The 26,455-nt window shown below is 32.2% G+C and overlaps 1 protein-coding gene across 5 annotated transcripts in view; it reads right to left on the reverse strand.

Annotated features, from left to right (window-relative positions):
* Nova1 (NOVA alternative splicing regulator 1) overlaps window positions 1-25,630 on the reverse strand; it is a 139,279-nt gene extending 113,649 nt beyond the window's left edge. The window contains exons 1-2 of one of the 5 annotated variants that reach the window (XM_058585836.1): window positions 24,907-25,630; window positions 23,060-23,203 (exon numbers count right to left, since the gene is read on the reverse strand). In XM_058585836.1, coding sequence (XP_058441819.1) covers window positions 23,060-23,203; window positions 24,907-25,042 — 280 coding nt within the window. In that variant the 5' untranslated portion in view covers window positions 25,043-25,630. Of the gene's footprint in view, window positions 1-23,059; window positions 23,204-24,213; window positions 24,691-24,906 lie in introns of those variants that run through there. The other 4 variants (XM_046465327.2, XM_058585837.1, XM_046465328.2 and 1 more) reach the window with 4 other exon arrangements.
* Between the last annotated feature and the right edge of the window lie 825 nt (window positions 25,631-26,455).

A 26,455-nucleotide genomic window follows, 5' to 3' on the forward strand; every position in this document is an offset into this window, starting at 1 on the left:
AGAGCATTTTGTTCCTAAAACAACACATAAAAATAAGCTAATCTTATAGGTCAACTATCTCCTACAGCACCTTCTTTAATTGTTCATGCTACTATGATACTTAAAGAAAGCAAAATCCTCTATACATTTTATATTATGCAGACATTGTGTCCTATTATTATTTAGTTATTATTTCAAAATAGTATTAATTTGCCATATAACATTTTTATATTCTCCCTTGTTTAATTTTCCCAAATTCTGTGAAATGCTCCTTTTTATAAATTATAAATCAGTCTAAGAAAAGCATTGAAGGAATTTAATCTATTGTCTACATATAAATGCACAGCTGGATTAATCATAAAATTTGTTCTCCCTCTTCCTCTTTATCAACTCAGATTTGGCAATGAAACAGTTATCACTGGCAATATTCAGTGTGGGTCACTTGGGTTTTGCAGAAATAACTAAACTTGATCACCTTGTCAATACCTCAACAAAGATATCCACAAAATGGTGAATGGGCTCCAGCAACAATTGGAGACTGTTGCGCCTAGGTGACTGCAACACAGAAGGCCTGAGAATTTAGTAAAGATATCTAACATCAGACTCAACTGCGTAGCAAGAAGCTCCAGATTCTCAGACGTAAAACAGTACTCCATGAGAGAGATGCCATTTGGATACCTATCACATAAAAGGAATTAATGGCCAGACAATGTAAATCACAGAGGCAGTAAAACTCTATCAAACATTATAATACATGACTACTTAAAAAAAAGAAAGTTTTCATCATTTCCTTCCATCCAGTCCCTCAACCTAAAAGAGCTAAAATCAGATGAGGAAGGTGGTTAAACAGAGAGATTAGAATTAAACCATGCCCCAACATTTAAATCTAAAAAGAGATTGTACATGAACAAACCACAAAAACTTACAAATATCCAATCCCCAAAGCCCACTCCTGCTGGGACAGAGGAAGAGTTTTAAGTCAAATGAGATTCAAATCTCACATTATACTACACTGAGGATTTGTTTTTAAAATAACCAAAGATGAATGGGAAGTTATGAAATATACCAAGAGACTTTTCTCTGCTACCCCAAAATAGTCTATAAGGAGCATATGCAAGAGATTAAATGTCCTACTTTGAGGGAAAAAAAGACTAACTCAAGGTATACTTCATGAATAAGAAATAAGAACTGGCAACAATTCCAAAAGAAAAGAAAAGAAAAAGATAACGACGACGAATATAGAGAAAAATCTGAAATAAAGAAATTTTTTTCTAGTTTGAGCAACTAAAAAAAATCCCTGGTACCAATAACTGAAACAGGAAACAAAAAGAAAAGTCAGTTTATAAATTAAGAAAATACCGTTTTTGACACTGAGTTCTTCATCCATTCAGTTATTCATACATGATAGATATATATATATATATATATATATATAATACATATGGAGGGACCCTACTACTATGGGAAAGATGCAATATACTTTATATAGGTATACCTTAGCAGTGTATAGCTTAGTTTTAAGGATACAGTTTAAGGGTGATATGGTCTTCACTGTCATAGAGCTAACAGTACACTATACTAGAAGAGATTTGCAATTATAGAAAGCATACAACATAGATGCTTCATCAGCAAACAAGAAAAAAATGTACATAAACCAGGTTTTGAGGATCAGGAAAGATTTACTAGATGATGAAATATGTAAGTTAAAACCTTAATAATACAGTATGGGAATTATTATATATATGTGGGTGGTATGTGTTCAAGAAAAAGAACTGATAAATAACCAAGTATTTCTCAAAAGACCAAATAACAGGTGCAATCATGTAAACCATATTAAGTTACCTGCACTTTTAGGGTAATTTATAGAAAAACATTAAATAAGGTTTAAGTAACCATTTTTTTATAATATGTGAAATATGCAATGGAAAACATAAACAACAAAGAGTTCTGAAAGTTTTAGCTGAAAATAGGGGATCAAACAATCTAAAAAATTATAATGACTAAACCCACATGAATCTATTGAGATAGAGATTCTTTCAAAATATTCAAGAGAGTACAGACAGACAAATAAGAGAAACAGGGTCATACTCTATCAAGAAAGTCATAGCAGGAAGAGTATCAAACTGTATCAGTATCAAAAGCTCTAGAAAATTAGAAGTGGGTAATATCTTCATAACTGAAAAAAGTTAGTTCAGTAAATCAAGAACTAACAAGATATCAATGCACTTTGAAAGAGATGAATAACCAAAATGAAGAATGCAGAGAAAACACAAACTCAGTAGACACATTATCATTTCAAAAATTTTGACAGTTATGGAAACATAAGAGAGGCAGTAACCATAGGGAATATGTGAATCAAACAGGTGTTTTATGTTTTGTTTTGTTTTGAAATTTAATTTAAACAGGCACTGCATATTTTGTCAAGTCAAGGTAAAAGATCTACTGACAAAATTGAAAAGTAAGATCCAAAAGAATGAAATGATGAAACTAGACTGAAAAAGGTTGAAAGAGGCAAGATAAATGATAACCTCAAAAGAGTACTAAAAGAATTTCTTTTCTAGAACAGTAAATAAGGATTTAGAGGAGAAATTACACAATAATTTGAAGTACAAAAGGAAGATGATCTTAAAGATGATCTAATTAAGCTGTGAAGTTAGTTCACTTACCAAACATGAAGGTACTGGGGTTAGTTTCTAAGTTGACAAAGATGAAAAAAAATCTATCTTGAAAGATAGATACAGGATAGAAAGTTAAACAAAGCAAAACAAAAGGAGTTCAACAACAGACTGGATCAATGAAAAGCAGTGCTAGAATGAATAGCATAATTAGAATAAATTGGCCCAATTTTAGTCTTTTTATCTAGGGACACTCAGCAATGACAGAAGTATATGTCACGGAAGATGATAAAAGCAAAAGCTAAGACACATCAGATCTTACATTTATATTTTAAATACTGACAAAGGTTATGTATCTTTAAAGATTCTCAAGAATAGAAATTAATATCATGAAACTAGAAATAAGAAGTATTAATGAAAAGATTAGTGTACAGTGCAAAGCATTCCTTGCTACCTTGGAAACACCATTCATACTTAATTTAAAATCATTTCATTTTGTTGGTTCTTCACACATATTTCTCTTTAATGGATTCTTAAGGTAAACAATACCTTACAGCAAAATTTTTGGGTTTTCAGTTTTTAATGAGGCATATAAATTAGTCACTTAAGTTTAAATCAAAAGCATTATCAGAAAATTGTTACTTAATTTAATAACTTCAATTTTTAAAATAATCAATTATTCTACTCTGAATTACCTTTTTCTGTCCAAAATCTTAACTATATTATGGGATATGTCCTAGGTAAATGCTAAGAAAATAATTCTTTCCTGCAAACTGCAAATACAACCATTTAAAAGATTTGGCCATCAGTATAGATTTGAACATGTAATAACTGAAGATTCAGAAAATCCTTTACATGTATACAAATTTTTAATCTAATATAAATAAACTTGCAATAAATAAAAGTCTAAATTATGAGATACAATGGCACTTCATAATGTAGCCCTTGCCTGACTCTCAGATTCATCCTTTGCGGTTTGTTCCTAAATATCTTTACATACTCTCTACATAGCAAAATACTCAGTTTTAATAAATATTTTTAAAATTCATATTTAGTACATATTTTCTGGCTCTATATATAAATAAATGTTAGAAACACTTTTTAACACCAAATTTAAAGAAATAATATGAAAAATTACTAATCAGTAAGTATCTTAAAATTCCTTATTTATATTTCATATTCATGTATAACTTTTATTAAATATTGCTACCATTGAAATATGCTTTGCATATAAACACAAATCGTAAAGCTATTTTATGTAGATGAAAAGTAAACAAATGATTTAAGCATCCTGAAATACACTATGTACTAACACTTCAAAAAAAAGTTCAACCAGAAAAACTTTAAAAAATAAGTAATCTTAGGAAAATTACCTCCATTTCAGAGATATTTTTAACATTATAATATGATGTGGTGAAAGACCAGGGTCTTTAGAGTCATATAAACCTACATAAAATCTGTTTGTATCAATAGTATGGAAATAGTATAATACAGATATTCCCTAAATGACATGTAAGATTTTAGTAAACACATGTAAGTGAACACCAATATCAAGGGATGATTTAAGAAATAAACATGTAATTAACAAGCATACTTTTAAGTCACAAAATTTAAGCTATGGATTCTAAGCCACAAGAATAATTTTGATATTAAACACAAAAAGGAAATCAAGTACATACAAACATGTGCTCATCCCTTAATCTGAGAAGCCAGGATTACCAGTTTTCATTTTTAACATTGATTGAACAAAGTTTCTCTATAGTATCATTTACATATTGAAAAGCCTACAATTTATTTTGTCTTAATTCTGAGAATTTATTTCCAGAGATAAATTATCTTCTATCAGTAAGATATATTAATAAAAAGTATGATTAGAAAAGGAGGATAGCTAGCTGCAGTGGCACACACTCAGCTTGGGGGCTGAGGAAGAAGTATCATGAGTTCAAAGCCAACCTTAGCAAAAGCAAGATGCTAAGCAACTCGGTGAGACCCTGTCTCTAAATAAAATACAAAATAGGGCTGGGGATATGGCTTAGGGGTCGAGTGCCCCTGAGTTCAATCCCCAGTACACACACACACCAAAAAATAATAATAAATTCTAAAGTCTTAGGCAATTATTGCATTAAAAATATTACACTGAAACAAGAAAAATTCAGTTTTTCTATGTATATGGAAAATAGCACAATTCATTTCACTAATTGAGTACAGCTACTAAATTTAAACAGTAAAATTAAAACTACTGATCTAATTAAAGAAAGAAGTGAAGGCTATCAATTTACTCAACACTAAAATGAGTAAATCAACAACTCATATAAAAGCATCTCAAAATATTTTATAGAAAAATGATTATCATTTGGATAATTTATTTATCACATACATAATTTCTTGAAGATATAATCCTCATAGATGAATTATTGGTTTACACAATCTTTTAAATGGGTCACAATATACTTATCTACCATCCACAAGGTGTGAATATAAATATATTTTTAAACTAATTGAATCTTGTACATATTAAGCACAATTACATGCCCAGGAGAGATTTCTAATGAACTGGTGGTATTATTTAGAAGTTCCTTAATCCTGCCACTTCATATTTTATTTTATTTTATTATATATTTAAGGTATACAATATAATGTTTTGAGATGTTTATGATTTTCATTACTGTAGTAGTGATTACAACATATCTATCACTTTCCACAATAACTTTTTTTATGGTAAAAACACCTAAGATCGCTACTCAGGAGGCTGAAGCGCGAGGATCACGAGTTCAAAGCCAGCTTCAGCAACAGTGAGGTGCTAAGCAACTCAGTGAGACCCTGTCTCTAAACAAAATACAAAATAGGGATGGAGATATGGCTCAGTGGTTGAGTGCCCCTGAGTTCAATCCCCAGTACCCCGCCCCCCCCCAAAAAAAAAAAAAAACATCTAAAATCTACTCGTAGCAAATTTTCAAAAACCAATAAAATATTGACTATAGTCCTCAAGTTGTATATATCTAGATTCATTAACCTTACATAGCTGCAGGGTTTGTATTACCTACCTCTCCACATTTCCTTTCCCTCCTTGCCCATGGTAATCAGTATTCTACTTTCTATTTCTACATATTCATTTCTTATTTAGATTCCACATGTATGTGAGATAAAGCAATGTTTGTCTTTTTATGTCTAGATTATTTCATTTAGCCTAATGTCCTCCAAGTTCCTCCACATTGTCACAAATGTCAGTACCTCCTTTATTTAAGTCTGAGTGATGTTCCATTGTGCATATGCATATTTATTTTTCAGAACTCAATTATCCCTGGTATAAAATTTTTCATGCTACTATAAGCCTATATTTTCAATGATATTCTTGAAAATATAGCTTCTTTCTACAAAGTTCCCTATAACATAAAATTAAAAATGGATCCAGTTTTCCCAATGCTTTATCTTTTGAAATTACAAACAATTTGAGGGTTTACACTTGTCAATCCAATAATCAAGACAGACTACCGTCTGCCATTTATCAGGATGAGTTTTAACAATGAATTCACAGCCAACCACATCTTTGGTCAAACAAAGAAGAATGCATTTTTGCAATATTTACTTTTATATTCAATATCTGCTTTGGGCTTGGCTATTAGGTAAATATTTTTAATATAACGAGAATTACAATAGATTATATGTGGAGTTTAACAGAAAGAAAACCAAAACTTAAGGTCTTACAAATTGAATGGATGAAGCAGCAAATGAGATATAGGATACTGTGGGAGATGTTGACCTGGGAGACTGAAAAATCAGAGTATTAAAATCATATTTAATTCTAACATATGTATTAGACACACAAGTAAAATAATGTAGGCAGCTAAAAGAGCCCAGAATGGATACAAACATTTGGCAGCTGTTAAAGAACAGATGGTTATTTTAAAGCCATAGTACTGGGTATGATCTCTAAGACAATACGTATGGACAGAAAAAAAGACAATGGTCCCTGACAGACTGAGCTCAGAAAAATAATAAGAATCCAGCAAAGGAAACCTGAGGCTATAACCAGCAAGGCATAGATGTGATGGAAGCAAAATAAAAAAGAGGCAGCAATCACTATGTCAAAAGCTGCTGACTGTGATATAAAGATGAGGCCTGAATTAGAATTATGGCAGTTATCAGTCACTTTAACCAGAGCAGTTTTACTGGAAGAATGGGGTAAAAATTCTAACTGAAACAGCCTTCCAAAGAGAAATGAGTAGAGAGAAATTGGAAACAGAATAAGTGTTTACAATTATTCTGAAGCATTCACTGTTAATGGCATAGTAAATGGAACAGAAAGTGGGATAAAGAAAAATACCCTTAAAAAAAAAAACAGGTTGATAGCATGTTTATAGATTGCAAAAAATATCAACCAGAGTAAGAAATTTGATAATGTGAAAAAAAATAGGATTATCAAAAGAAGATGTGGAAGTAGGTAAGAGACACAATTTAATCTAGAATAAAAGTAGAAACTGGCCTTTGGTAGGCAAGAAATAGTTTATCAGAATAAGAACATGTACAGACACTGATATCCTTAGGAGGTTACATCTGCTGTCAGTAGCTTATAAAATTTAGTTACTTTTATTTTCTAAGTGAAATGGGAAATAAGATCATCAATGAGGATAGCTGAGGTTGTTTGAGACTTAATAATATGTTATATAACCTTATTTCCAAAGATAAGTAAAAACACTGCAAGTGAAAAGAAATTTGGGGTTATTGTCATTATTCACAGCCTATCCTGAATTTCTCTATTTCCTAAAGCCATATCCTAATATAAATAGATACCACAATTAGTCATCTGTAACCCAGAGTAATATAAATTGTTATTGTATAACCTGCCTATACTTAATAATACTCTGATTTCAATCAGATTTCACTCTCGCCAAACCTACAGATTCCAAGTATCTTAGAATAAATATATTATTGTTCTAAAAATTAGACCTAAAATATTTAATCATTCTGGATTTAAATAGCTTTTAGCAAATATTTTCATATTTTTCCTATATTATCTAGTATATTTATATATTCAAAGCACAAAATTCTAATAGTAAATCAAATTTATACTATGAGATATTCACTAAGGTATTATTTTTTACCTTTAGTAATTCAAGAATCAGTATGATCTTATCATGTTTATTGTCCACCACACCACAGTAACAAAAAAGAAAAGCAAATATAATTATTATTCCTATGGTATTAGATGAATCATAAATATTTAACAGGCACAAAATATCTAATTTTAAACTATGGCCCCTAAAAAAATTCCTATGTAGAATTACATCATTAAAATCACAGGGCTTTCTTGTGGAAGTTGCAAGAACATGAATTACAATGTTAAAAACCTTGCCATAAAAAATTAAGTTTTTTTTTTATTTTTCAAAGCTCAGAAAAAAATGCTGAACAACAAGTCTTATGAGTTATTGCTTATAATGGTTAATGACTGGCTTTGTCTTTTAGTATATTATGATTTTCTTTTTTACTAATATGGAAATATTTTTCAGAAGATTTAGTTCATTGAAAAAGATCATGAAATGTCAGTATTCAACACACTACATGCCACCTGATTTATTGCTACAAAACTCCTATCAAAGCTCATTAGTAATTTCAAAGTTTGGTATTTACATGTACAAAGATGAAGAGGAAAACGGGTGCTGAATTAAATTAATTTTCAATAAATATAACACAAATAGACTCATATGCTTCACTTGAGACTATTTTGCTATGCTTTAAAATTAAAAATTTCTGCCCCTAGGTGAAAAGAGATGCCATAAAATGGTTACCTAATGCCAGATATTATATGATATGCTTTTACATGTTACCATATTTTGGTATCTAGACAAAACTCTTACAACTATGAGAGAAGTATTGATACACCATTACAAAAATAAGAAAAACAAGGTCTATGAAGAGTAAAAGATTGACCGAAGTCACACAGATAGGAAGTAGCAAAGCTCAGACTCAAACCCTGTCCTGATACTTTATGTTCTCTTCTATTCAATCTTACTTCCACCACAGAAGGCATCAAGATGTGTTGAAAAGATGTAGTAATTCCTCAACAAATTCTACTATATTATACCCATAAAATAAAAATTTATGTTATAGTGACTACTACCATAGTGATTTGATTATATCACAGTAATTTGACTAGACCTGTCTAACCCTAAGTCTATTAATTCAATAAATCTCTAGATTAGCGGCTATAGGTAAAAATTTTCAAATTTAAAAACAAAAAGTACCTTACAGGGTTAAGTCAAGAACAAGTGGATTATTTCATGTAAATTTCAAACTATCTTAGAAATTCTAATTTCAATATGAAGATACCAGAATACATGACTAGGTTCTATGTGTACACAAAACTAGTCAGAAGAAAATTTGTTTTTATCTGTTTTTATTAATTATCAGTTTTGCTTTTAATGGCAATTATTTTACAATAGCAAATTTTTAATTTCCAGGATTTCTACATGAATAAAGAAAAAGTTTTCAACCCATCAAAGACACCTGATTACCTCTTATTAATGAAAAAATATGGCAGTTTGGTGAAATTTTCCTAAATCTGAATACTGCATTTCCAAACAACTTTACAAGTAATCTGAAAAAAGTTACATAGAACAGTAATGCAAGGTCATTATTAACTTGACATATTGCAAATCATTTTTTACTTTCTCTCTTATTTTACTCATCTATAAAATGGAGATAAAATTCCTACCTACAGTGATATTTTAAGAAATAAGTGATAGAAATGTAAAATCTCATTAAGCTATCGTTGATAAGCAACTGATAGAGACAGATTAAAAGCAAACGTAAGAAATTGTGTAGGCTCTTTAAAAGGCAGAATTTACCAAAGACATTTAATTTAGGTAATTATTGTGTGAAACACTTCCCAAACCCAAAATTTCTTCAAAATTTTCCTCAAACAGAATTGTATTTATTCTGAATATGTTAAGTAGTCAGAATGTTCCTTTAAATTTTTAAAATTACTTATTACCATCATATCACAGTTTCTACTTAATTTTAATGAAATCTGCTCAATGATTTGAACGGCCTTCAGTAAAAACCTTTGATAAAAATAATATTTTTAAATATCCAAATATGAACATTATGTGGAAGAAAGCTAGCCTATAAATTCAAAGTTAAACATTTTTGCCATAAAAGGGTAATATTTATTTTAGATTACTAATTATCTTTTATGCAAAGACCCCATAGAACATCAAACCTTTTCTTACCAACATATCTACATGTTCTAAAAATAAAAATATTGTTTTCAACTCTTAATTACTTTACTAAACCATTTTGACCATGCCAAATACATAAGCATTATTATTCCTTAACAAAAATGCAGTATATTAACATGTATTTTATGTAACTACTATTCATAAATCTGTCAATTTTTTAATTCTTGTTAATTTTAACCAAGTTTAAATAATAACTTAGTAACTAAGAGAGAACCACACATATAATTTAAGTAGCAAAAAGATTTTTACAAAATTTTAAAACAAGAAGGAATAAAGCAAAAGGTCTATCAGAATTATAAGCCCACCATCAGGAGACTACATAATAAAAGTAGCAAACTTCCACTGTAAAATTATGAATCCTACCTAGTAATACAGTACATTAAGCATGGCATTTGAGATATATGCCAACCTTACCTGCCACATATAGCATATCAAGATCATTATCACAGTTTGTTTTTCATATGCAGAGCCATTTTAGTTTTTAAACAAGATGTCAAATACACCAGTGCAGCTAAAAACACGATAAATCTTTGAGAGGACCATACTCTTCCTTAAATGGAGGTATACATATCAGAAGAATGAGTTTAAAATATTACCATAAAGAAAACATGTCTGGAAATTTTCAGTTGCAAAGTCATTTAAATATGAAATGAAATGTTAAGTACAGAATTTATTTTAAAATGTTAACTATAAATGTTATTTTAAAACAACATAAATCTAAAAATTTCATCAAAATTTCTGTCAAAGGCAACTGTATTTGCTCCAAAAAAAAATGTAGAGTCCTTACCTTATTTATCACTTTAAAAGCCAGTCATGAAATCATATCATAATATGAATATCAAAGGCAATGTGACTTTTTTAATGCTTTCTTTTTATATTTAATTCAACCTTGAGTTATACCACTGGTATTACTGAATTATGAATAGCACTTAAATAAAGATTACACAGTGAGTATTTTTATTTTAAATCCCCATCTGGTGCTTAATGTCACTTCAGCTGTTCAATTTTTTAATGTTTCTCTACCCAAGTAGCCAATAATTTCACAAATCAGTATAAAATGTTAGATAGATTTTTAATCTCATTTTCTAAATGGAAAAGCAGTGCCATATTTTTTCAGTCATTTTTAATTCATCTGAATGTGATGAATATCAATTAATATTGATGCTTTTGTAAAATATTTATCAATAATAGAAAATCCTGCTGAATCTCAATAATCAACCAAACTTCTAAACAAAATTAATTGCATAACAGAGAATCCACTACAAATGAATAACTTTTTATTTTCAATTTCATTGAAACACATTAATGTTTCTAAATATACTACAGCTTTAGTATATGGCATAAATTCATACATTAACCCATTCTCTCTCTCTCTCTCTCTCTCTCTCTCTCTGTCTCTCTCTCTCTCACACACACACACACACACACACAGGAAAAAAATAAAAATAAAAAACACTTATTTTAGTCAAATTTAAAATGTATCTTTTCATATGCCAAGAAAGGTAGAAAATCCTATGTATTCAAAGAACCCAAGAAGCAAGGAAACGTTTATTGGGTACATGATCTTAAAATGCTATGAATCCAAAGCAGACTAGTTATAGAAACCATTCAAATTAGTAAATGTACACGCACAGAGTACAACAGTGTATGTAAACATGAACAAATAAAATACAGATTTCTTCAGAAAACCTTCTTGCATACAACAAAATATTCTTCACTGACATCTGCCCTTCACTAAGTACATCATTTTTTTTACCTTCCACATTGAGCACATTGATTGCTTAATTAAACATAACTCATGTTTCTGTATTACCAGTTGCCTCACCTTTATATATGTATTTTCCCTTCCGAATAAATTATTCTTGATTCTACTTACATTTCCTAAACATAAAAGCAAACTCTTCAATCTAATACTCAATTCTGCTTTCAGACAACTGGGGCAATCCTCCAGAGTACAAGTATCATCATGCACATTTACACAGATACATATATTTTAATTGCAGTACCACTCAGTCATTTGATACACAAAAAGATGTATTTTTTAAATAATTCTTACTAATAAATCCTTCCAAGATGCATATTTTTCAAGGGGGATTATTTTCTTTTTCATCCATGTAATATATTGTCTCTTGTCAATTCAAATATCTGTAGGGCTTCTCCACTATCCTCCACCCCAACACATGTCAATAATCACATTTATACAAGAAATACCAAACTACTTTTGGAATCCTAAATTTATCAGTATGTTTTTCAGATCTCCATGTCTCTATATTTTCTGTCTCTGTGCTTCAAATTGCCTTCTCCCCTTGTCCACCAAGCAAATTAAAATTCAACCTTCAAACCCCTAACAGCTCCTCTTTGAAGTCTTCTTTGAAGTGTAACCTCTCCTTCTAAGACCTTACCACTGATAGAAGTAATTTCAACTTCTAGATATAATTCTCTCATTACATAGTTATCAAACTTTATTATAATTAGTTATTCATTTTTTTCTGTGTTCCATTGGTTGATAGTAAGATCTTCTGGTCATTCTGTACTTGATCCTAACGTTAAAGAGCACACAAATGACCATCAAACTTTTAAAATCTGGGCATGGTGTTTAGGAGAGAAGGATAGGAGAAGTAATCAGGTAAAGAAATACTTTGATATAGCTATTTTAATCTACTATATTAAAAATAAAGTTTTTAAAAATAAATGTATAAAACTTTGGGAGTCTAAACATGAGACATATTAAATATTAGGTGTTTCATTGGATTACTCTGGAAGAAATCAGACAATGTATTAATACAAGAAAAGCACTAATATATCATGTATCTCTCACCTTAAATTTTAAATGTTTACAAACTATTAAAAGACTATGACATTAGGCTGGGGATGTGGCTCAAGCGGTAGCATGCTCTCCAGCCATGCGTGGGGCGCTAGGTTCGATCCTCAGCACCACATAAAAATAAAATAAAGATGTTGTGTCCACCGAAAACGAAAAAATAAATATTAAAAAAATTCTCTCTCTCTCTCTCTCTCTCTCTCTCTCTCTCTCTCTAAAAAAAAAAAGACTATGACATATCCTAAACTTCAAATAAACTAATTTATACTAACATTTTAATATTTCAATAAGTCAAATTCTAAGCAAGTAAGTTCTACTCTAATATGGGATGGTATTTTTTTTTGGTTGATGCAAAAATTAATTTGTCCAGCTTCTAAAAGTGACAACATAACTTCCTCCCACAAAGTTACATGTCAATTTCCCCACTATAGGTGAGGAAGAACATATTGAATTACAAAAAAAAATTTAATAATAATGCTTTTAATAATGTCATTTTAATTTAGTGGTTAATAAAGTTTCATTTTTAAGGTATCTCAAGAAAATCATTAGTGATATCTTTTCCTTACTACACATGTGACAATGTGTCAATATTTTAAACTATGATGTGATACAGCTGTAAAATCTTGCAATAAAGTTACTTTTAATGACTTTATCAATAACTGAGTTTTAATTAAGTTCATGTTGCTTAAGAAAAATATCTTAAACATGGTTTTCATTTTAGAGGTATCTTTTGAGTACTACTCATTATACTGGCTTTCAGTTTTCTTCACTTGGGAAAACATGCTAATTTTAAAGCAAAATTACTTCATCATAACTCCACTCTTCTTCCTTAAAATCTGGTCAATCTCTGTCTTACCAGTCTAATGAACTCACTGTTTCACCCATCAAAAAATATACACATATCATTGAACTAAACTAGAAATAAAATTAAAAACTAAAGAATTGCTTTCTACATACACTATATTGATATTATACAATCACTTCACATAAAAAAAAAACTCGAAAGCATTCACTTACTGATACAGTCATCCAAATTTCCAGTGCCACCTATAACTAAAACACTAGTCTGTACTACGTAAATATAGCAGGAGGCAAGGAATGATGACAATAACTCACTATACCAATAGACCTCAATCCAATTAATCAACTGATGTGAACAAAGTCTCATCACTAAGGAAAAATTATTTTAATTTAAAGCTGTAGAAAAGTCTTCCAAATAACACTAAGTATTTTTATGATGATGTTTTTAAAGTAGTTCTAAAGCCTACTTTAAAACAATATCAGAATTCTAATTAACTGAAAAGTGGACCAATTTAATAGGATGAACAAAAAAGAAAACAGAATTGCTTTGAAATTACTAATTATTATATAATATAATCATATTTTTACTTCTGTTGCCTAAAAATTTGTTGTGTCCTCTTTTATCATAGTATTTTGTCCTTTATAAACCAACTCTTATGAATACCTAGCCAAATATGCAACACATAGGAAAATTTTTATAAAAGTAATCAAAACAAAAAATACATATATTCTTGAAATAATCCTTGAAAGAAAAATTTGACTTAGAAAATCTACACTTTTTTTTAAACCAGGTCATTACTCTGCTCAGCAGAAAAAAAAAAAAGGAAACTAAAATATAGAGCTAAGGTAAACAGAAGCAAGGGGAAAAAAATGCAAATACAGAAAAGTAACAAAGCTACAGAAACCAAATCACCCCCAAAACATCTCCATGTTCAATCAGAATAATCATAAGTAAATAGAAAATGACCAGGCCATACATTCCAAGCAATATAATCAATTATATCCTTATTTTCTTTCTTTGTTTTAATATGTAGTAAAAACCAAAAGTATTCTATCTTTAGTCCTTCATAATAATAATTGTAAATTACTACCAGGATTTCAGCTTGGTCTAAAAACAAGGATGCATTCATTTTAATATTGGTGAAGGAGAGGGAGAGAAGAAGAACAAACTTATTTCCTCAGAATCATATATAAAAAGGAGGTGGGGGGAAGAGTAGAGCAAAAAGAGAATGAAGTTCCAACTACAATTGTACCTCCTGTTCAGAAAACACTTAGAAGTTACAGGATAATTATTGATCATAGAAAAGCCTTGCATAAATCACTTAAACTCCTGTTGTCTTGGTTTTCTCAACTGTTAAATAAAGGTTCTAAGGAGACCATATCTACACTCCATCACTTTTATCTGGTTCCACAATTCTATCAAAACCCCAGATCCTTTAAACATAAATCTTCTTAGTAATTCCTTGGTGTTGTCATTTTCTACAAAGATGCCATCTAATATAAAAAATTAAAGACAAAAACACAAAGTCTCAGAATAGAGGCGGCCTATATTCCTTTAATGAAGGTGCTTTGCAATGATCCTAACAATGACCAAATAGCTACATATACCTGGGCTTATGTGAAGCAAGTGATAAATACACAGAACATTTAACAAGAGAAAAGCTTCCAGACAGACTTCACACTAAGCAACAAAACCTTTTTCTTTTAAGTATTTTCATGAATTTGTAAAGATACATAAAGTAGTTGCATAAAAAATAAAAACAAGAGTCATATAATTTTAGACTAAGTATGTGAATGAGCTCTCCAAGTAAGAGCTCATTTCCTTCCACTAACTAACCCCTTAAATAATAAGTATTTCAAGAATGAAAATGATCAAAATTTTAAAACTACGGTTCTGCTAAAATATTTAACTACACAAAATAAGTTGAAAACAAAAACACGTATTCTACTCATTCCTATTTTTTATTGAAATAAGTGTACCATCCCTTCTTTTCCATCCTTTCCCCCAAATTACTGAATCTAAAAATAGTGATTCCCAGTCTAACCCTGGAGTAAAAAAATTAATAACAATTTAAATGAAGAGACAATCTTAAAATCACAATGATTTCTGAAAACTAAATGAAGTGGAATTGACATTTATTACACTATAGAAGAATGCAGGACTTGAGATCACAGTTGCTGAACTCATTCTGTGAAAATTCGTCCTGTGAATAGAATTATGGGATCTCCAATGTATACTCTCAAAAATATTTAAAATGGAAAGAAAAGTTGTTGCTCAAAACTTCAAAAAGTATGCTTAGTTTCACAAAGAAAATAAAAATATTACTTTATAAAAATTTTAAGTTACTGAGTTCAGAATAAAATTCATTGAAAATGACCAGTATACTGAACATCAGTAAAATTTAACACAAATCTAAGAATAAAAACAACATTAATTTTAAGTACATATTAAATTAATTTAAAAGTAGATTTTTTTCTCTTTTTTTTCTCCCACCAAATAATCTTACCTGAAACATTTTGCTGTTAAAAATCCTCAAGATAATGATTTCATATTTCATCTGGTCCTGTCAACAATGCTATGACAGGCCCTACAGGAAGCAGCAAAAGATCAATGATAGAGTGAAGACAGTATCTTTTTTCAAGATCAAGATTTGTCATGGAAAAGGAAATCCATATAGTGGTGTGAAAATTGTTTGAAACTTCACAAACATTAAAAATCTCTCAGAGAGTTTATCAACATGCATAACATTCTTTATTTAACTTTGTAGTCTTAAAATGTTTATTCTTTTCCCATGTCAACTTTTAAAACCATACTGAAATTCATATGTGAAATTTCAAGGTATTACTTTCATATTAAGAATTGACAAGAAAACAACACTTTATGATGTCAAAAAATGAAAAATTTCTTCACTAAAAAATGAAATAATACATGTTCAAAATTGTGAAAATGATTCTCTTGACCTCTCCAAAAGATTATTTTAATCTTATTTGTATTAATCACTATAAATACCAATGAAGTACAAACTACTGCTATTCAAATTAAAACAGATATTATTTTCTTATAAGCCAGCATCTTCAGAATCAAATTGTTATTATCAACATAGGTAAAAATTACTTCAGGAAAAATATATAGGTTTCCAAAAAATTAGAAAAAAAAACTATGCAGGCTCCAAAATTTGATTACTTTTGTGTATCTGAAAAGGAATACCCAATAGATATCAAAAAATACAAATTAGTAAAACTAACAAAAGGTCAAAACAATAAACTGCTTCATAGAGACTCCAAATGTTTTTGCCTTCTAAATGATTTTAAAATAGTATAGTACCTTGCCAGATTTAATTTTTAGATTTTTAAATTAGGAATTGTTTTCCATTCAAGGGCCAGTTAATAAACAGGACTATGATGAGACATCTATATTTATTGGGAATACTATCAGAACATACAAAAAACTTCTACAGGTATCATGATTGCATACTTTAAGTAAATGTTTCAAACAGATTAAAGAATTAAAAAACAACAGGAATAAATGACAGACTAATTTTCTAGGAGTTTTTATTTGACTGTTTTATTTACTTGCATTAAAATTCGGTAAATAACAACCTCAGCAGCATTCTTAATTAAATTCAAATATCTTAAAAATTTCTTCAACATGCTATATCTGCCATGTTTATTGGAACATTTCAGAACACTCTAAAGTTTACTTGCCAAAGCCCCCAAAATGCCAAAAAGATATCAATTAATTTTATATGGGTTATATTGCCTATAAAAATAAATAAGGAAATGTTAGCATAAGATAATAACTTTTAAAATAATTACAAATTATTTTCACTGATTTCTACTCATTTGTTTTAAAAGTGTATTTGAAGAATAGGGAAATTTAAATGTTTTTCACTTATGATTATTGTTGTTTTGCTTGTATTTCTAATGCTCCCATCTTTTTCTTATGTATATTCTATCATGGAAAATCATTTTAGTTGCAAATAATCCCATATTAAAAATTGGAGAAAGCTAATGCTGTATCTTTAAAGAATAAGATAAAGAAAAAGGAAACTTAACCAACCCAAGCATCAGAGTATTGAAAAGTATTACTTCACTTCTTGCATGTTAAGTTTTATACCATGACACTTTAGTCTCTGAGGGTCAGGTTAATTAAGCTCCATAGCAGCTGCAGTGCAATGTGAGACACACACTGCTGCAGTTCCCACCAGTCCATTCCAATTACCTGTAGTATTCCAGCACTGGACAAGTGACAACCAACCTCTTCTCTCTAGTCACTTGCTCCCACAGGTCTACAGATAAATGTTAGAACAAACTAACCTCTTTTTGGAAAAGACTGCAAAGCTGAATGCACCTGCTACAGGCTGCAATGATGAGTCCCAGAGAGATGTTTGTCAGTCAGATCTCTGCAGATGTTGTTTAACTTTATGCTAGAGCAGTATCCAAAGATGGAAATGAGATGGCAATCAAGCACAAATCTCCCACCACCCGTCCCCCCAGTTTTATTTTAAAAAGCTGTGCTTGCTCATAAGAGTTGTACTTTAAAACAGCTCTAGTAAATTGGAAACAATTAAAACTAAACTCTGTGATTTAAAAAATGTTTATTAGGTGCCAAATTTTAGTTAACAGGTGGCATAAAATGTGTTCAATAAATATAATTTGTCTCATTTAATAAAACTTTATTAAAAATTAATAATCTTAGGCTAGAGTAAAACAAAATAAAATAACCATAAAATATACATGTGTTTTGATTAATTGTTTGTTGGTCAAGTTCCTAGTGATATCACATACTATTACCATTTCTAAGACATAGATCGTTTGTCCTCTTGGTGTAGTATCTTCAAAATGTAAATGGTGAACTATTTCAACAACTCTGTTCACAATTCCTAAAATCCTTTGGGGCAATATTTGCAAGGCAATGTTGTTGCTGCATTACTTCCTTACAATGTCACAAATTTTAAATGGGTTATTTTTCCAAAACTCAGGATTTGAATAGCAAATTTCTAAGTGCCATTATGCTATATATTTCATGAAAACATCAACACTATCGATTAATTATCTTCAATAACTTGCTAAATCAATGACATAAGATATAATGTCAGAATGAAATAAATAAGAATTGAATAAAATGAATAGCTAAGATTTTTATGCTAATTCGCCTTCCTAAAAATCACATGCTACAAAACATTTGCATTCATGAGATAAATATAAAAATTACATCCTTCAGAAACTGCAATGTGAATAGATTGTGCTATGCCAGTAATGCTCCTATATATGTTAAGAAACCCTACTGTATAAAATATAGAGTATTAGAAATTAATTAAAAATTAAAATACAACAAAATTTCAAGTGATACTAATACCTTAGGTAAAAGATTATGTTTCTCCTTCAACTAAGGATGTAGGCAAAATGTAAAGTAACACGTAAGAACAGACACTATATCAAATAAAAAAATTACAATTTTAAGATTTAAGAAAAAACACTTTTTGACAGCAAATCTGATCCTACTAGAATCAAAGGTATAGTTCAGGATAATGATAACTATCCTATTAAATTCCACCCAACAATTCTAAAAATAAAAATATTTAATTTTCCCTACTTATTACAATTTGATTTAAGTATTAAATTTGTCTTAAAATATGTACCAATAAAGGTTTAACATGATCTGCATCTAAGAAAAAAGAAAAAAGTATGGACTCCAACTTTTAGAAGCTGTAAGAAAAGTATTAAAATTGTATTACCAATATTATAATACTTTTCCTTCAACAATGTAAACAAAAGTGATAAGTTTTCAATTTTATGCTCTCTGATTTTCAGGAAATAAGCATTTTTAATGAAATGTCAATCCTAAAGGTTAAATTGACCGCTGAATTTCCCCCATATCAAAATAAAAATAGTGTGGGCCATTTCCTTAACTGAAAGAAAATTTCACTTACATTCTGCTTTTTCATAATTTTAAAAAATGTAATATATAAATGATTTATGATTTTAAAAACTGGGGGGAGCGCCATCCAAATTGGACTTGGGTGATAAAGTGATAAAACCAAGATAAAATGAATCTGGGAGTAACAATTTCAAATTTTAACCTAAGACTATAAAAGGAAATAAGTTGTTAAATATAATCCAGTTTTATGAATGCAAATGTGAAAAAAGTCTTAAATACATACAGATTCTACTATTATAGTGAAGGATTCTTGTTTGATACAATGAATATCTCCAATGTCTTCTTACAGAACAAAAATAGGTACACTATGACGTGTTTTAATATCTAAGGCAGACATAAAAATGTTTATTTTATACATCCTTTATTATTCCCAACTAATAACATATTCATTAAGTTTTTCCGATTACCTACTTGACCATCCATTAAATAATTTTTACAAATAAAATATATTTATTAATGAAAACTAAATACATGTTTGACGCCAAGCAAAAGAATAAAGAGAAAAAAACATCGCCATTCTGAAAATGCATACAGTAATATATTCCCCAAATTGAGAAAGCTGCTTTTTACTACAAAGCAACTTTATATAACATGTTATGAACGAATATACAAATAAATCAAGTTAAGTTTCTCCAATCAAGTAAGAAAAAGAGGATACATTTCTAAACTACCAGTAATAAATAGGCATTCTGAAAGATTAGATTTTTAAAAATAGATAAATGAATTACACAGCACAGCTAAAAGCAAAATAAATCTACTTGCAAATCATTTTTTTCTGTTTATAGTAACTGAAAAAATGCACTTTATGAATCTTCATCATACAAGTTTCTCAATTACTTTTATTTAATGTGTGACACACTGAAGTATAGAATACACTATACACAAATTCTAAAATCATATCAAGTAATGGACAAAATGTTTCCTTCATTTCAACCAAACTTTAAAAAATATAACTCAAAAAGACAGGGTTGCTTTCAAGATTTTAAAGACATAGCCTAAGAGGGTAAAAAAAGGAAAACAAATTTGAGGTTATATTGGCTACAATTTTTAAACTATACCTATCATTTGAATTAAAACTTATTAAATATCCCCAAAGTGTTATTGTATTCTGTGTTATACATCCTGGAGAAAGTTTTCAAAACCACATTAGTATTTTAACTAACACAATTATGTTTGGTTTCAAAATTTAGGTACTTTGAGCAAATCCATTAACTTATACAATTAAAATATGCTTTTTCCCAAAAATAGTATGTTACCAAAGGAGAAACAGTAAAGTATTTCACAAAATAAACATCAGCATATTCATTCTAATAGAATGAGTCATAAATATATATATGTATATACACACACATACACATACACATCTGAAAGTCACAAAAATGGAATTCCAAATTTTTGCATAATCCTACAGGAAATTCCTTATATCTGGGTTATAATAATTATAGCTTTATAATTTAGCTTATCTGAGATGTGCAAAGTAAGAATACCATATGTATATCTGAGTAACACAAGTTGAAAGAAGCTCAGATGCTATTATATTGCAGAATACTAAGACCTTAAATAATTGCACAGGCTGTGGTCAAGTGTGAACAGAAATAATATTAAAATTAAAGTCTATCTGAAGAAGAAAGATATATCTATCCAAACAGGTAATAAACTGAAATCATTTTAATACTACATCCTCGGAATTCTTAAAGCTTCTTATAAACTAAAGACTTTATTTTATTCTTGAAATTGATTCCATAGGGTGTGATCGGTTTCCACCTGTTACAAGCAAAAAATAAGCCTTCTTTTATCTGACATTTCAACTCTCATTTGATCAGGTTACGTCACTACACTCACAAAATTTTATTCATCGCATTCCAGATTTCCATTTTGTTTTCCAAGGGACATTCACTTGCTTTACAAAAATAACATGCCTCAGAACTATAAATAAAATAAGCAATTTCTATGTAATAAGAAAAAAATGCAAAACTAAGTGGACTAAAAACAAAAGATCTAATTCTCATTGCACCCTTTCCAACCAACTGAAAATAAACTATATTCAAATGAAAGGCATTTAATTTACTATTTGGAATATCTTTGATAAACACCAATTTTCTGTAACATCCCTGCACATCTGATACCACCTCATGTATAATGCAAAAAAGCTTTTTCATTTTCATCTATTGACAGTGAATTTAATTTACCATTGCAGCTCTTTTCCTAGAACTATCACGTTATTAATTCTGCAATCAAGCTCTTTTGAGTGCTTTTATTTGTAGTAAGGGTTTTCACAATTCCACATTGATTTTTTTCTACCATAATATACCTTTTAAACATATGAGTTTGAATATGTTAGCAAACTTTCCTAATGCATAAGGAAAGTTTCAGAGACATGGAAAGCCAACTGCAAAACCATACTCATAGGAAACAAACTTTAGAGAGAGAGCATATTTAACAGATTACTCTTTAGCTTAATGAATTTAATGTTTACCAAAAATACCACACTTAATTTATATAACTAAATGAAAGTTTCAACCATTGAATAATCTTCTTCTCCGGTATAATGGTCCATTTCTACCACCAAACGATTGGCTATGAAAAAGAAGTCCTCCAAATGTTCTGCTTATATTCATGCCAGATGTCTTTGCTGTATTAAAGAACTCTTACGGAATTAGATCACTAAAAGCAAATCAGCTTTTCTTTTCCAACAGGAAAAAAAAAAATAAGCAGCATCAGTCCCCTCAGCATTGACTTAATATTTTTATAACCATAAAGTAAAATAAATTCCCAAAAGGCAGAAAGCTAGATCTAAGTAAAAGCAAATCAGCTAGTAATGTTTTATCTAGTGTATCTATTGTACTATGGAGATTTCTCCATCAAACTTAAAAAAACATATATTGAGTAATAAAATTGTTTAAAGAAATAGAAGAGAAAAAGATGTATATATAGAACTGCATAACACTTAGAAGAAAAAAAAAACCCAAAAGTAAAAGACAAACACAAAATTACCACCTAAGAAACTTGCCTTACTCTAGTAGGTTAGTGTATCACGCTATTAATATACTTTAATCAAATGTCTTTTAAGAAAAACAAATTTTAAAGCATTATTTTACTTCTTGCATAATAATATAGTAAATTTCCTTATACCATTTACATCAAACCCAAATATTTTAAAAATCTGAAGAGGCAGCACTTGTCCTCTTTACTTCATCCAAGGCCAACAAACAAAGCAATGAAGCAGAAAGAGGTACATAATGGATTCAGAAGTAAATGGTCCATTCTTTAAGAAGCCTCCCTACCCCCTCTCTTCTGAATTTGCTCTAGACTAATTGTCATTACAATGATGTCTGAAACTTCAGAAGAACCCTATTTCCTGATGCCAGCTGTCCAGGTTTCTATCTTTCCATTTTTGAGGTTTTTTTTTTTTTCCCCCTAATAAGAAGCATTGAGAAATATCCAAAAGAATAATCTTGTAATTAGTCTAAATCACATAAACAGTATATCAACTATAAAAAAAGACATAATCAACAATGTAAATATGCTGAAAAATCTTCCACAATATACAACAATATGTCTTTACTATTGTGTAAAAAATTCTTTCAAGACAACACAACACATGTAGATCTTCTATTTCTTTCCTTGGAGATTGATCAAACAATCTCTTCACCAGTGCACCTACCTGGGTAAAAATCTTTGGACTTAGACAGCTTGATGGTGGCTCCAGTTTCTTTTTGCAACTGAACAATTGTCTGTCCTCCCTTCCCAATTATAGATCCAGCAGCATAACTAGGTATGAGAACCTTTAGAAAATACTGGCCGTCTTCTGAAAAATGCAAAGAAATATACTCGGTTAACATGATATTTAAAAACTTTGTATCCCCACTCCACCCTCAGGAGAGAAAAACAACAACTAAAACATTGGGCATAAAGCTGTAGGAAAAGGGTATTAAAAATTTTTAAAGAATAAAAATAAACCAATGACACTAAAAAATATGTACAAAATGTTTCCCATTTTGTAGGATTTATACTTTCAAACTTGGAATTAAAATCTAAACATGTTCTAATATTTTGCAGCACTGTAGGAACTGATGACTAAATTCCAGTTGTTATTCCAAACATGGAAGTCTTCCAATTCTATCTGTGGTTACTATAGCAAAATGAAAGGGACTGACCCTTTAACAAAACTTCAAAGATTCATAAGATGACAAACCTTCACTTAACATATTGAAGAAGAAAAAAACAGAATTGTAAACAGCGATGAGCTAAATTTGTTTGTCATTAGCAAACACATAAGAACTACAATTAGCCATTGCCTATATCCAACTTAAAGTACGGAAAACAACCATTCCCCTTCCAAATAATCCACCCAAACTGTAGGATATATTCCAAGCCTTCAGTAAGTGCCAGGAAACAACTCGATGTGGTGGACTGACAAATCTAACTAATCCTGATGTATTTCTTTAGCACTTCTTAGTCTACTATGATCTCGTAAGCTCATTAATTAAAGGACCTTAAGAAGAATTTTGCCTATACTAAAAAGCTTAGGAGTCATTTATATGAAATACATTTGAAAGTGACCAAATAGATACTGTTCCTTCTCCAAAAATCATAAAACGGAGAGGGGATCGATGAACGGAGAAAAAGAAAAATGAAATGTTTTAGAAAATAAAACCAACTCCATAAACTTTAATTTCCGCCAACCTGAGCATATCTTAAATACAAAATATCCCTGTAAATCCAGCTTTTTAATGTGAATGAATATTCCAAATTTTGCGGTGTGCCACTCACAAGACCCCCATCCGTTTCTAATGTATATGCTGGAGATAAATTCACCTCTGCTTCGATGCATTGGGTGCATTGTTAAGATGACTCCAGTGCAAATGAAGAAGCGATACCGGTCCCGTTATAACTCATCTTCCAAGGAAGCGCAGGATGTTAACTAACAAGTCACCGTACCAGACACCCCCCTCGTATGCACACCCTTGAAGACAAATCAATGAGATATTTGTACCGACAATATAAGTGCGGTAAGGGCATGCACTCATCAAGATTTTGCATACTACTTGTAGCCCAAAGCAAGGGATGGACAGAGGAAAAACTCTCCGGTGCCCCAATCATTCGCAATCCGCTACCCAAGTGCCATTTATTTATTTATTTTATCAGACTGTTAAATGCAGCGCGCATCTTCCAGCGGCCATCACCTCACTCGGGGGTCATCCTCCTCCTCCTTAACGGACCCTCTTGCCCAGGTCTAGGATATTTAAATGGTCAGTTTCTAGACCGATTAAATGTAAAGATAGGTCTATTCCGAAAAACTGGTCGCCATTTTGATGAATGATAAACACAGAAATGGAAATGTGTCGGGGACGGCAAGGCTCGGGGCAGGTGCAGGGGAGGGGGCGCGGGAGCCGCCGGGCCCCGGCTGGAGGTGTCCGGGCCGCGGGAGGGAGGGAGGGCCGCGGGAGGGAGGGAAGCAGGGCGGGCGGCGGGGGATGGGGCCGGCGGGGAGGTGGAAGCAATACCCACCGCCCGTATTGGTCCTCTTGGTGCTGCCGGCTTCAGGGGGGGCTTCCAGCGGCCTTTTCCGGGAGTCCGGCGGGTCCAGGTCTATGGGAACCCCAGTGTGGGTCCCGTTCTGCTGGATGGGAGCTGCCGCCATCATGTTTGCAGTTCCTGCCGCTGCTACGGGAGAAGGTTCTCCCTTTTGTTTTGGCTTTTTCTTTTCTTTTTTGCGCTTGGGGTTTCTTAAGGTTTGGGTTTTTTTAATCGGATCAATAGAAATCTCTTTAGGAAAAAAAGCAATGTTGCTGGTTTGTTCTCACTGGGGAGGGGGCAGGGCTGAGGAGCAGCTGCAGTGCAGTGTCAGAAAGGAGACAGGGGAATGGAGGGGGTGTGAGAGACGGAGGGTGAAAGAAGGAGAAGAAAGGAGAGAGGGGGAGAGAGTGGAGAAGGGAGAGGGGCGAGTGAATGAGCGGGAGGAGGGGAGCGGGGAGGACGGGCAGAGGGAGTGGGAGAGCGCGAGGGCTGGCGGGGCGCGGGGAGAAGCCGAGGAGGAGGGGAGAGTGAGGGAAAGAGTGAATGAGCAGGAGGAGGGGAAGGAGGTGGATGAGGAGAGGAGCGAGCGGCGGAGGAGGGCAGGAGCCGGGAAGGAACGCGGCGGTCCCCGCGCCGCGCTAGCGCTGCGCTCGCTCCCGCTGCTGGTGCTGCCGCCGCCGCCGCTGCCGGAGCGGTTCTGCCGTTGCCTGGGCTGCTCGGCGCTGCTGCCGCTGCCGCCCGGTCTCGCTCATTATTTCTCCCGCTTGTGGGGCGGGGGGGGGGGGAGCTGGCGGGAGGGAGGGGGCTGGCTGCGAGGGGAGGGTAGAGAGGGCTTGAGTTCGTAGACTCCCACACACTTCGCGCTCGGGTCCCTGCCTCTCAGCAGCGCCGCCGCCGCCGCCGCCGCCTCCCAGCGCAGGAGCTTCAGCCCGCGGGGCGGCGCGGGGTGGAGGGGGACGCCGCGGGGGGGGGGGGGGGGTGTGTGGGCGGGCGTGTGCGCGCTCGGGGGCGCGCGGCGGGGGCGAGGACCCTGGCCGGGGTGCTCCGGTGGGAATCAAGAGGTGAAAGGTCGCCGGTCCCCGGCAACACGGCTCAGGCAAACGTAAGCGGCTTGTCGCAGAAACCAAGGGGTCCACGAAACGCGCTAGGCTGGAAGGCGGGAAGGAGAAGTTACTGACAGCCGCGCCAGCCAATAAAACGGAAATGTGGGAAAGGTTCTTCAGGCCCCTTCCCAATCAGGACACTTGGGTGGTGAGGGGAGCGAAGGCGTGGGATGGGACCTTGGTCCAGCTGGGACTGGAGTGGCGACAATTTTGGCTTGTCTGAGAAGGGCATTTGAGTGACCGTTTACAACCGGTGGGACAGCGTCCGGTCTGGGGTTAGAACCCGAACTGTATTCTTCCAGGACTTCTAGCTAGGTGTGTTAGTTTTTATTTTTAAGAGTTAGGTAAAAGACTTTAGTTAGCATCTGATAGGCGACTTTCAACCGGGAGATTTATCATAGAGGATTTCTTAAATCGCAGTATGTGACACCGTCAGG

Source organism: Marmota monax, unplaced genomic scaffold (assembly GCF_021218885.2).
Source record: "Marmota monax isolate L192 unplaced genomic scaffold, Marmota_monax_Labrador192_F-V1.1 WCK01_AAM20220418_F8-fsc00079, whole genome shotgun sequence".
Lineage (NCBI taxonomy): Eukaryota > Metazoa > Chordata > Mammalia > Rodentia > Sciuridae > Marmota > Marmota monax.